Source organism: Branchiostoma lanceolatum, chromosome 8, assembly GCF_035083965.1.
Source record: "Branchiostoma lanceolatum isolate klBraLanc5 chromosome 8, klBraLanc5.hap2, whole genome shotgun sequence".
NCBI classification, from domain to species: domain Eukaryota; kingdom Metazoa; phylum Chordata; class Leptocardii; order Amphioxiformes; family Branchiostomatidae; genus Branchiostoma; species Branchiostoma lanceolatum.
In genome coordinates, this window is record NC_089729.1 from 17,112,993 (window position 1) to 17,125,876 (window position 12,884).

General features: G+C 43.6%; 2 protein-coding genes across 5 annotated transcripts in view; one reads left to right on the forward strand and one right to left on the reverse strand.

Annotated features, from left to right (window-relative positions):
• Window positions 1-1,020: 1,020 nt before the first annotated feature.
• On the reverse strand, window positions 1,021-2,851 carry LOC136440098 (uncharacterized). The gene is made up of 3 exons (XM_066435906.1): window positions 2,512-2,851; window positions 1,549-1,761; window positions 1,021-1,290 (listed from the first exon to the last, which is right to left on the reverse strand). Exons 1-3 carry the CDS (start codon window positions 2,781-2,783, stop codon window positions 1,134-1,136), a joined length of 642 nt encoding a protein of 213 aa, XP_066292003.1. The 5' UTR covers window positions 2,784-2,851; the 3' UTR covers window positions 1,021-1,133.
• Window positions 2,852-5,493: 2,642 nt separating this feature from the next.
• The window catches only part of LOC136439907 (uncharacterized), a 34,419-nt gene continuing 27,028 nt past the window's right edge, over window positions 5,494-12,884 (forward strand). The window contains exons 1-6 of one of the 4 annotated variants that reach the window (XM_066435570.1): window positions 5,494-5,740; window positions 8,387-8,543; window positions 9,003-9,316; window positions 9,709-9,834; window positions 11,346-11,462; window positions 12,069-12,275. In XM_066435570.1, coding sequence (XP_066291667.1) covers window positions 5,587-5,740; window positions 8,387-8,543; window positions 9,003-9,316; window positions 9,709-9,834; window positions 11,346-11,462; window positions 12,069-12,275 — 1,075 coding nt within the window. In that variant the 5' untranslated portion in view covers window positions 5,494-5,586. The remainder of the gene's footprint in view (window positions 5,741-8,386; window positions 8,544-9,002; window positions 9,317-9,708; window positions 9,835-11,345; window positions 11,463-12,068; window positions 12,276-12,884) is intronic. The other 3 variants (XM_066435569.1, XM_066435571.1, XM_066435572.1) reach the window with 3 other exon arrangements.

Here is a 12,884-nt window from a genome sequence, read left to right on the forward strand (position 1 = left end):
CTCTCTACATCGCGGGTGTCCGCTCCAGACCAACTCCAGTCCAGACTTCGACTGACTCTAGTACATGGTACCTCATTTATATATCTGCTACGCCTTCATATCGATTTCTGAGAAAAGGGACCTTCTTCCACTGTATCTGAATCATCATGCGTCATTTCCTCTCAAGGGCACTGGACAGTCCCAAATAAGGCGATGTCCACCAAGAAGCATGCTCTGCCCTCCTGGAGAGAAGGTCATTATTTCTTACCGGGTCATTTACTCTAGCCCCCATTCTAAGGAAATAGTGGCCGCCTACACTCTTTCTCGGAACAGATCATCAGAACAGACGTCATCCTAAAGCCGGCGTCACAATTCATGCGAGCGTCGGCCGAATTTGTAGATCGCCCGAAGCTCGACGAATTTCAAAATCGCCCGAGCGTCGGCCGTATTTTCCAATGAAAATCTCGGGTGACGTCCGTGGAACACTAAAAGCTAAAAATCCCCTATGAGATGGTACCATCTCTTGGACATGGACGAAGTCAGAATCCACTAACGTAGTAAAAGGCCAATATTTGGATCAATTTTGATTTCTAAAAATCGTCCGAAGCCCGCGTAATCGACAGGACGTCGGCCGTACTTCGGCCGAAAATACCATTTTGGAGCTCGCCGACACATCGGCCGAGCTGAATTCTTGATTTGTGACGGGGGCTTAAGGACATCTTAGAAAGTACAAGAACTCAACTAATACTACAATACAATGCTAGCGCACCTTATTACATTATGTAGGAACGACAATCCACTCATGTACAACAAAAGTACTGTGACATTCCACCTTATTGTTTTTTATGCACATAGCTGATTGTATGTATGACAAAGCTCAGTTGATTTTTGCCAATCCCAAGAAGGGATTCAGTAGCAGACGACTACTTGCATTTCTACAGCTCATTGTATACAAAATACCTGAGTTTCATAAAAAGAAAATGATTGTGGCATTTTTCTAGCCCGGGATACTATCTACCTCATCTATATCTACCTCATGATACATATAGATGTCTACTTCACAAAAGTACAAGGAGGCCTACCATACAGATTTTTTCTCATTATCAAAGGTGAAAGGTAAAAAAGGTAGGCTTATAAACAGTCCTAAAACATCACTAGTCATTAGCTTCCTGGAAGCCTGTGTAGTCTGGAGAAGGAAAGTGCCTCCGTATACGGTCCACAGTGCAAGAGGGCAGAGGAACTCGGACATGCTTTCCAAGGTGCTGGTAGCACCAGCCTACAAATTGTCTGTACGCTGTGTACATCTTCCAGCTGAAAGATTGAAAGAAACCTTGTTGGTAAGGAGATAAATCTACATTTTTCACATCATATGACTAGTCAACAAACAATACAAGTGGTCAAGATAGATCATTATTATGTTACAAAACAGAAAAGTATGTATTCATGTATTGTTATGTCTGCAACATACAATACATGAGGCAGCCAAGGTAAGCTGTTATTGCTATTTTTGTCAAGGGCTAACCAACCTTTTTCATGATTATATTTTTCTGTAATTTTTTGCATACTTACTCGTTTCCAAAGTTAACCCCGTGGTCCTCACGAAGGGCTGCGTATGCCGTTTCGAGCACATCCTCACTCAAGCAGACTGCTGGAAACCCGGGGTGCTGTGTGATGCACTCAATGTCAGGATGTCTCTCCCTCCGCTCGCACACACGCATCTGCTCCCGGCAGCATACACTTTCACGTACTGTATCCATGTTTACGCACCTCCCACAAGAGCACCTAAAAGACCAAGCCCCCCAAAAATATTAAAAAACCATCCTGAAATCGTCATAAAATTTGTAAAACGCCACTAGAGCACGCTGTAAACACCACGTTCTGAATCAAAACAAATCGGCAGCAGTGAAGGTCGTACCAGAGACTAACTACGCCAGGGTTTCACTTGCAGGCGGAATGTGATCTTAACTGTGGACTGACTCTACTGGCTAAGTATTCCCTTTTCTGCCGAATTCTACGATTTACGCCCGTAAGAGGGCCTGGTGGAGGCTATGAAGGTCGGGGGTCACGCTAATCACCGGCGTGGATGACCTAGCCTGGAATCCATCCTATTTAGCTTCCGGCCGCTACCCTAGCTCCGCTGCGCTACCTGCCGCGGAGCTTGGGTAGCGCAGCGGAGCTAGGGTAGCGGCCGGAAGCTAAATAGGATGGATTCAAGGCTATGGGTGACCATGTGCACTGTGGTTTTGGCGATCATTTTTTGACATTTTGTGCTCTACATAATTTCTTATTCTTTCATATTCCAAAAAAAAACCCGGACTGAAGGTAATTACAGACACCGGTGACAAAAAACAGAGATTGATGACGGCGATCAACCAATAGTATTGCGAGGCTAGAAAAAGATAACACGGGCCGCGTGGTAAAGACACGTTCAATAAATCATACAATTCAATGCTAAATGTACATTTCCCCAAAACGTGTACTCTCTATCCTATTATAAAAACTTAACAGCAAAATCATGTAAGCCTCACATACCATTCCGTATTCTGTAGCCTTTCGATATCCACCGGGATTTCTCTCTCGATTTCAACTTCGCCGCCATTAGCTATGGCGTCACCAGCGGCCTCACTATCATTGTCGCTGTCAGAACTCGGCTCGTCTGACTGCTCGTCAGAGAGATACGGCTCAAATCTGTAGGGCATAAGACCCCTCACGACATCCTCATTATCCGAGTCCGATTCGACTTCCTCACAGTAGCAAACTACGCTGGATGAGGAGTCGGAAAAGTTCTCTACTTCGTCGTCCATCTTCAGGCGGCTATCTGTTTCTATTGTTGATCATTGATTACCAACGCGCGGATAGCGGACCTCTCCGGGGACTCCCCTGTGCTACGTCACGGCATCACGTGACGGCTGGTGGAATGTTTCTCTCGCGTCCGGGTCGCGCTTTGCAAAAACGACACTTTGAGGGACTGTATAAACTTTATTCCGCAGAACTAGCGATTGCAAACACTTTCAACTTACTACACTCCAAGTATATTTTTGATATCTATATCTATTTTACCTACATTTCTACGTAGCTTTTTCCCTTTAAGACTTACCGCTTGTCTGATTTCATTACATATTTTACGATATTCTATGAATTTCAAAAAGAAAACATTTATATTTGAAACATATTGATATGTAAAACACTTCACGCTTTACACATTCAAATAAAAATAACCACTTTACAGGTACCAATAAAAAATCAAAAGATTCACATAAACATCACATCGAACAATTACATTAAAAAAAGATGTGAGAACAAATGAATATAAACAAGCATCAGAACATGTACAAACATATACATGCATCAGTACAAATACACAAATATCATTATTCAATCACAAGCATCAGAGAACATTTACAAAATCAAAACAAAGAGAACTCTACAAATTCACAAGTACAGAAAAAGCAGGCTACAATAGTAAGTTTAGACATGCAAGTGTAGGCAGGCCTCGCACAACCTACATACATCAGCTGTGTGAGGATGCAGGCTGCAATTCAGAAGAACTACCGAGAGCAATGGAGGACAGGGAGGACTGGAGGAGGAGGGTGATGTTCATCCGTGACACTCTCACGACAAGATGATGATGATGATGAACCTCAAGTTTCCAAAAGTTAAATGTTAGATTTATAAACGGCGCGCAGTCGTTCAAAAAGTTGGTGACCTCACTAGGAAACAGAGGACATAACTCAAATATTGGAGCATACTAAGTAGCTAAAAACAGATTCACTGCTGATCCATCGATCGATCGATTGATTGATTTGTGAAGTCGCAAACTTTTGGTACGTCCCTCGCACACTTGTCAGGACTTGGAACCCTAGCGACTTAGATCAGAACTGCAAAAGAGACACTCTGCCCTCCGGAACGTAGACCTTTCTTGTCATGTTAACAAGGCAAGGTTAGGTCACAGGGGCTTTCGGAAAGGATCAATTCAATGTCTTTTCTGCTGTTCAAAACTATGTGTGGGTGGCAACCAACGATCCTGAACCACACTTAAGAAGAAGACCGCTTATCTAAAGGGTACACGTGGCCAATGCCATATTACATTGTGGTTGCTCGTTAGCGGACATTTAGTAATGTAATGTATTGCCATTTTGCTTGAAACAAGGAGGTTTAATATATATTGGGCTGACTGAAGATTCTCCGGCTGACATTACAATTTTGCCCCCGTGCCGGTATATATGCTTGGAGATCATAGTGAAACCTCCTTGCTAGCTATTATACCTCCTTGTTTGCATACAATGACGATAGAAAATGTGTTCAAAAATTCGTATTTTCCGAGAACCTATTAGTAGAATGGAAGTCGTTGTCATCAAGTACTGTAGGAGCATCTTCACGGTTGCAGTCAGATATGCAAATACTATGTGTAACAGGCCGTTCGGTGTAATATAACCAGCCGCTGCCGCGCCGCGTGCCTGCGAAGCTGGTGTGTTACGCCTCATGGTGGTTGTTAACAGATACAGAAAAAAGACGCAGATATAATTACATCGACGGGTCTGAGGAGATTATGCATTTTGTCAACTTTTGAAGCTTCAGCAACTAGTTCTGCCTATTATGAAACAGATGTATGAGAGCAAAAAATCGTAATATCTTCTTGACGTGGCTCATTTCCTAACACTCAACCCTCCAAAGCCGCGTCTAACAATGGGCCGTTCCAAAAAAAATACAGGGGGGGGGTTGACGACACTCCAATCAGCATATTCTTCAATCCCCTTAATCCTGCATCCTGACGACTTCAACCCCCTATATCCTAGCATCCGAACGATTTCGACCCCCTAAATCCCGGAATCCCGACTACTTCAAACCCCCTAAATCCTTGAATTCCGTCCTATTTCGTCAACCGGGGGTACATCTTTTTTTTGGAACGGCCCAATACAACGCATATCAGTTTTACGACTCTGCACAGAAACGTGCCCGACACTCATCTTTTTTGCATATATGGTAATTCTGTTGTTGTATTTCTGCTTTCTTTCACTTCCCATGAGTTTCGGCAGTCGTTTCCGCCATACATTCAATAATAGCTACATTGACGCCACGGTACTTCCCGTAAATATACGTCAACATCATAACCCTGCCACCGTTTCTGCAAAATGCTCCACAAAAGAATGAAGACGTTTGTGACTGTCCTGTGTCACTGTCGTCTCTTGGGAGACCTGGCGATCTGACCTCACATCCAGAGGTCAAACGACCGCAAACATCCCTACAATGGGCTCTTGCAAATTTTCTTTATGTTTCCTGTCACTCCAGTTACGCTAAAGCTCGTTTCCTAGAGCTCTGTGCCTTTTCGTAAACAGTAGCGTAAAAGTATTCAAATAAAGCGTCTTAACCACAAGTTTTGGTTGAAAATGCAGGTTTGACTTTTAGCTGTGGTAAATGATCTTGATTGCTTGTATTGAAATGTAAAGCAGATTATTGAAGTCCGATTATCACGCTCCTGATAGAAAGAGAAACAAAGAATTTCATTTTGCCGGGGCGCTGTGAGTGAAACGCGGGAGGGGGCGATCCTCATTGGTGTGTGGTTGTAACAACGGGCGGTTCGGGAGGCATTGTGTCGCACCTATTCACATGTTGATCTCGGCGCCACGACGGATCGAGCCATCGCGCACGGCGTTATTTGTAACCGGGCTGACCAAGATGGAGGTCGCTAAAACTCCTTTCTCTCGTCTGGCACTGGCTCTACTGGTGTTCTGCCTTCTCGTGAGGAAAGCACAAGCGCAAGGTGAGTGAACGAAGGTTGTAGGCGAGCGCCGCTGGTATTACTTCGTTTTTGACGTCTCTTTCAGGCTAATTTTTCTTCGTCCTAACTTTTCTGACATTCACAAATTAGTCGACATATTTGCGAGCCCGCCGTCGCGAGGGGCTAGTGGACAGGACTGACCACGCTTCTTTACTCCGTCCTGTCCGTTCTACCACCCGTGAGGGGTCAGTGATAGGATAACTGCCGCTTTTCTGTCATATTTTAGACTGAAACTTAAACTCCACACAAGGCTGACACAGCGTTTCTTTGTCGTAACAGATGCTCGCTACAAGAGGTCTTTCAAAGCCAATTTCGCGCCCCGTATTTTGTGTAAAGCCCGGGGTCGTCTGCGTACAGGACCTTGTTAGCGCTCACTAAAGAACACCGCTTTTTCTCGTCCGTACAACAAGAACGCTTCAAGGTTGCGCCCAAATTATTGTCATGTGTCATTAGGGTCGTTCTTTCTTTGTGTGACACCGGGGCAAACTTCATTGTTGTTCGCTAGGTAATCTCAGGGGAACGTGGCTACAATTTTGTAACGCATCAACTTGGGAATTCTTACATTTTTCCACTTGAATAATGATTTGCTGAACGTATCCAGGCTCCAAAATCCTTTATAAGCGGTTTAACTTTAAGGGCCGCGTCTGATCAAAGTTTCGAACAGTTGAAGGAAATGATTATAGACGTGAAGGCTTGTAGCTTGAAGAAAGATGAGCGAAGTGCTAACCCTTGCCTGAGGGCGAGACTTCTACTTAAGCCCGCTTCCACGTGCAGTTGGTTACGGATTCACTCAGTCTCGATAACGTTTGAACGTCTCGCGAAAAAAAGGACAAAGGAAGGGAGCATCTGTATTTTGCGCTGCATTTGTTAGAAATTGTCTCGTTTCCTCCCTTCTTCTTCCTTCAAACACCAAGCTTGCAAGTTTACCAGGTCCCATGGCCACACAGAGAAGAAAACGGGAAGTCACGTTTGCTATAAATGTCTTACTCATGGGAAGTTAGACGGACTCTGGGTTCCATGCAACAAACTAGAACAAACTTTTCACATGTTTTGTCTGTAATTTGTCACTCTTCTCTGGAGAAAAATGCCAAGAATCGTAAACAAATCATAGTTTTGCTTCACCAAGGAGCTTTTACATGTGGTTAGACTCTACAAGTGCTGGTCAGCTCTTTGAGTTGTGGTTATGCTCAATACAAAGTTATTGTAAGCAACGTCTGTCCCTGATTTTTCGAGGCCGGAAGGAAAGTGCCCCTAAGTTTGACCCCAATCTGCTTCTGTATCTACAGTGAGGTTCTAACCTCTTTGGTTTCTTTGGTTCCTAATGATAGACATACAAAAAATCCCAACTTTTCTTGGAAATAATTATTTTTGATGCTCGCACATATTTTCTAAACCCTTAGGCCCCGAGCATCATCTACAAACGATTTTTGACAGTGCGGTCTTTTTTCTTCCTTTAACAGTTAACAGCTGAATTCAGAGCGTGGGCATTTTCTGCGTAACTGATCACTTCTTGTGTGGGGAAAGACTTTCCTAATTATGTCTTTCCTAATTATGTCACGATGTGTTGTTTTTGTCTAATTAGTTCTTGGTCTGTAGACGCGTTTCTTTCAATAACATGGTTTAGATTTTTAGATTTGTATTTATAATCCTCCGGTGTTTTGTTTTAATAAAGGTTTGTGACAACTCAGCGCACTCTAACAAGTCACAGATATAAGAACGCGATGTAATACTAAGTACGTTCTTTGAAGAACGGTTAGAGTTTGCCTTCGGCATTCATAGCCTCCTTTGATGTTAGTTGGGTTTGATCAGTCGTGCATTCTTGCGTTCCCGTCTTATCGTACAAAAACAACTCAGTATTACAAATTGATACCGTAAAAACACACAATCAAGAAGAATTAATCAACTGTGATAATCTACTTAGCAATTTTGCTACCGACAGTAGAATGTTTATCTAGGTATCAAAATATAAACTACTGTCGTGACAAGTTTGCATTGGAAATTAAGCCAGTGTACAAAAAGAATTTTCTACTGTGGAACAAACAATAGCGATTGTTATTGGAGGTAGATACATTTGCATATGCAAGAAAACAAAAGTTTTTTTTTTTACACCGTTCATGGGAACAAGTAATTGATTAAGCGTTTCAAAAACGCAAAATGTTTCTGTGAAAGGAGAAGAAATCCGATGGGTAATCAAAATTTCCTTAATTAAGTATGGAAATACGTCATTCCATTGACATTGGTCATTCTGACAATAATTTCCAAGCAGATGTTTAGGGCGAAGGAAAAATTGCCCAGACCAAACATCTAGTAGTGATTCAAACTATAGGCTACATCTGTCCTTACATCTGCAGCTGTCTGAAAAAGCGGGAAGAAGTTGAATCTGTACATACTAGCAAGGAGTTTTTTTTTGGTTTTATTTTAAACCTCCTAAATTGTAACTAATATACATAGTTATTACAGATGTAGTAAGATACCACATTCAATATCACCATGGCCGGTACTTGGCTTATAAGATATTTCATGCACCATCCGTATATAAGTGTCTCGAGACCACTGTGGTGTTGGTATGTAACTAAGTCCCCAGTTTTGTGGTAATTTGACGTTTGAACTTCCGAATGTCTACGACAGAACCCGAAGCCTGCACCGAAGACGAGTTCCAGTGCGGAAATGGCCGATGTATTCCGGACAGCTTCGAGTGCGACGGCGAGGACGACTGTCGGGACAACTCGGACGAGGTCAACTGCACCGGGTGTAGGAGGGGCAAGTTCATGTGCGAAGATGGAGGGTAAGGGTCAAGGGTCAAGTATGACGCGATGATGACGTAGAGGTTGTTTGTTAATGTAAACTCTGGCCGCTAGTTTTCACCAATTGCAATAGAAATTCTAACCCAATGTCATCTATTGAACTCAATTGCAAAGTTAGTTTATGGTAAAGGAGGAGGTAAACTAGAGTTAAGTATTTTTGCTACATATACTTCAGGCTTGCTATGTTAGTTTAGCGATTACGGGGTCTTTTTATGGATATGAATTGGTATTGAATTTTTCTTTTTATTTGAGTTGAATGTATGATAGTTGTGTGCCGATTTGTTAAAAATAGAGAGAACTCTAGCGACCCCAAAAAACACCCCTCCCAATAACATGGTATCGCGACGTCACAAAATCAAGATGGCGGCCACCAAACACGCCAACGGATCCAACAAAGGTTTGCTATGCAAACCTGTAAAAAATGTTTTCCGGGATTTCAGCTGTTTGCCGAGCATCTTCCGTTGCGACGGTATCGGCGACTGTGACGACGATTCCGACGAAACCAACTGCCGGTTAGGCTTCTTGGATACGATAGGCGGCGCTTCTGACGAGCTGACCACCACGCAGACCGTGCCCAGGCCTTCTTACCCCGTCACGCCCATCCCTCCGAGCTCAGTACTGGCGCCGGGGGTGATGATGGCGATCTGTACGGACCAGGAGTTCACCTGTGCCGACGGGAGCAGGTGTGTGCCCCGTCTGTTCGTCTGCGATGGCGAGTGGGACTGTACCGACAACAGCGACGAGAAAGACTGCCGTAAGAAACCTCCCTTGACTTTATTATCTCCATGAAAAATGGAGATATTGTTTTGGGTGTGTTTGTCTGTTTGTTTGTTTGTTTGTTTGTTTGTTTGTTTGTTTGTCTGTTTGTTTGTCTGTCTGTTTGTGTTTCCGCACCACTCCAGTCAGCACAACTCAAGTGCCTCTTGATGGATTACGACGATATTTGGTATGTGGGGAGGTGTTGTGAAGCCGAAATTCAAGGTCGATTTTGGGCCCCCTGGTATGTGACCTTGGTACTGCAGCAGAACTTCAATTTTTGTATCTTTTGACCTGGACGTGCTGTGGTCTTGATTTTTGGTGGCAGATAGCTTGTGATGTAATAAAGAAGTTTTTGACAGTTGACTGATGATTTCTCACTCAATCTAGCCCCAAAGACGTGTAGCCAGGACAAGTTCACGTGCGGTAGCGGAGACTGTATCCCTGAGGCCTGGGCTTGTGACCGGGATGTTGACTGTGCTGACGGTTCGGACGAGTCCGAGGATATGTGTCAAGGTAACGCTGTGATAACAGCTATCGGCATAAACCACCAAATACGAGGAGCATTCTTTCCTACTCAGTCTGGTAATTTCTTTGGCGTTTTTCACCTTGTTATCTCTATGAAAATTGAGATATTCTTTCGGTCTGTGTGTCTGTGTTTCCGGATTTTTGCAGTCAGCATAAGAACCTCCGAATGGATTGTGATGATATTTGATATGTGATTAGGTGTTGGGAAGGTAAATTTTGCCCCCCCCCCCCCTGGTTTGTGGCCTCGACACTGCAGCAGAACTTCCGTTTGTATGTTTTGACCTGAGCGTTCCATGGTCTTGTTTTTTTTGCCAGAAGATAACTTGTGATGTAAACAAGAAATGGTGTAGGTTTGGCCCCCTAGCCACTTCTCTGGAACTGCAGGGATGGTTTTTCGTCAAGTTTTGCCTTTCTTTCAAACTGCTCCGGAGGGGGGTTCTTTTACGGACGGTGTTAGACTAAAGAGAAAATACCAAATGGTACTCTCCAAGTAGAGGTCAGAGAAGACTTATCATATGTCCCGTATCCTGTTGATGGAGGTGCCAACAGAAAAAGGGGCATATGATAAAAAATTCACAGTCTTCTCCACCTCTGCTTGGAGAGTAACCAAATGGCACATCCTTTTTCCATTATTTCTGTACTCAAGTTTGTTCCTCCATGAATCTCCATAGTCTCTACCAGACTAACCGCGCCGGCTATAGGGAGAACATTTGCCGGGGGACTTTGGCCATGGAGGATAACATTCGCAACCGCAGTGTTGCAATATTGGACCCTATCTCCATAGCCGACCCTCTTTATACAGTTGACTCTATTTGGCCAATTTCTACTATTTTCCCAGCGACCCGCAGAGGCTGGTAGAGTCCAGAATCTCCAGACGACTGTCTGCTTTAACCGACTCCGTGGCCTAGACAACCGGCCTGACCGCCTAAGAGTTTCTTTAGTGTATTCAATGCACTGCTCGTTGGCTATATATAGATACACGTATTAAGATGTATTGTCTAGCGTACTGTGTGCCTAAATACCGTGCCTCGTAATGATTGGCTGTAAATTGTAATGTAATCAATGTTATTTACCATGTTAATGAATGAGGATATAAAATAATGCTTTGCACAGAGGCAGGGACTAGAAGACACAACACGGCTATTGTTACTCGCAGAAAACACAGAAGTGTTTTCGTTAAGTCAATGGAATGTACGCCAAAAATAGTTACTCAAGCAACTGGATAAAATTTCGAAACAGTCAGACGTTTCAGACAGCATCCGCTGTCTTTCGTCAGTGTCTGAAACGTCAGACTGTTTCAAAATTGTATCCAGTTGCTTGAGTGACTATTTTGGCGTATCTTAATACCTGGATGTCCAACCTTCATCAACGTATCAACGAATGTATTTTGAATGTATACTAGCTATTGCTGTTGTATGATATACATATACTAGTACAGTCAAGGTTGATACGGTAATACATTTTTTGCTCATTGTTTCCTTTATTTTCTATCACCACAGAGGGAAACTGTACCATGAAGGAATACCAATGTCAGAACTCCACGAAGTGTGTCCACCTAACCTGGTTCTGCGATGGCGACAAAGACTGTCCTGAGGGAGAGGACGAGGAGGATTGTGGTAAGTTTGAACGTCTTTGTTTTGCTTCCCACATTGTTAGCTGACCCCAAGCTTACCCTGGGTTACGGATTGCAAAAGAGTCAGCAGACAATTCTATCTAGAAAAAAATCATGACCACCCATCAAGCCCTTCTTGAGTTATTCCTTTTCAGAGTTTGAAGCAAAACCTGCTCCTGTAGTTCCGCTAGGGGGGCCAAAACCTATACCACTTACTCTTTGTCCAACGAGCTATCTACCACTCAAAAATCAGGACCATAGCATGCCCAGAACACGAGATATCAAAACAGGAAGTTCCTCTGCAGTACCGTAACAAGCCGCTAGGGGACCCAAAATCTAATCATTTCCATGTCTCATCAAGACCTGCCTACCTACCAAATATCAAGACAATCCATCGAAGCCTTCTCGAGTTATGCTGTTCGGTACACACACACAAACGCAAACGCTACCCTATGCATAACCTTCTCGGCGAAGGTAATTAGAATACAAACAATGGGCCCCGATTCGGCACCGTAGTGGTCCTCAAGATGGGAAGGAACAACGTCTTTAAAGCATTTTAATCATGCCACTTTCCTCTGTTACTAAGATCTTATTTTACTTTTTGATATAGACCAACAAGAGTCCGCGCCATGCTCAGACGGAGACTGGCGCTGTGATGCAGGAAAGTGCATTTCCGCTGGGTGGCGCTGTGACGGCGAACAGGACTGTATGGATGGAACCGACGAGGAATTCTGTCACGTCCGACTCCGTGCGCAGAACACAACATCACTGGACCTCCCGACACCGGGCAATATAACGCTTGGAGTCAATGACACTGGTAGGACACATTTTTTTGTGTTTCTAAAGTTTAAACAAATGTTTAATCAATTGTCAAGATACACTTTATTCACTGTCCATGGTCTTTCGCGTTCAGACCACAGCCCATAAACGATCTACGTTTTCCTTTGAGATACAAGACTAGTGCACGGCATTCCACATATTCTGCGAAGCAACTTTAAGCAAGTGTTATTCCTTCTTTTTAGAAATACAGCACCGCCCCCCCCCCCCAAACGCACGAGAGACCGTAACAGCTGTAACGTGTGCAGTCTAAACAGTCACAAGTGTGCTGCATGTGGTTGAGACGCGTTCAACCTAAGATATGTTTTCTTCTGTCAATGTCGATGATAGAGTCTTATTTCTCCTAATGCCTGCTTTGATACCATTTACCGGTCTCTTGACCGGGGACGGTTGCTGGGATTCTAAATAGCTACGCACACTGTAGTTCGTTCCATCTATGTGTCTCCGAAAGTTTTCTGGGTCCGTTGAAATATAGCCGACCATTTCTTATCTCGAATCCTTGAAGCGACAAGATCATTTGTCATGATCGAGTCAGGTCAGATGTCCAAGGTCAGGTCACCCTGCAATGTTAGACGTGTGAGATTCTTCT

Excerpts from the sequence above, each read along its gene's own strand:
- LOC136440098 (XM_066435906.1), bottom strand. The coding sequence starts at position 2,783 with ATGGACGACGAAGTAGAGAACTTTTCCGACTCCTCATCCAGCGTAGTT. Across the intron at positions 1,762-2,511 it reads AGGCTACAGAATACGGAATG|GTGCTCTTGTGGGAGGTGCG; the intron begins GTATGTGAGGCT and ends TTGGTCTTTTAG. Across the intron at positions 1,291-1,548 it reads GGGGTTAACTTTGGAAACGA|CTGGAAGATGTACACAGCGT; the intron begins GTAAGTATGCAA and ends TCAATCTTTCAG.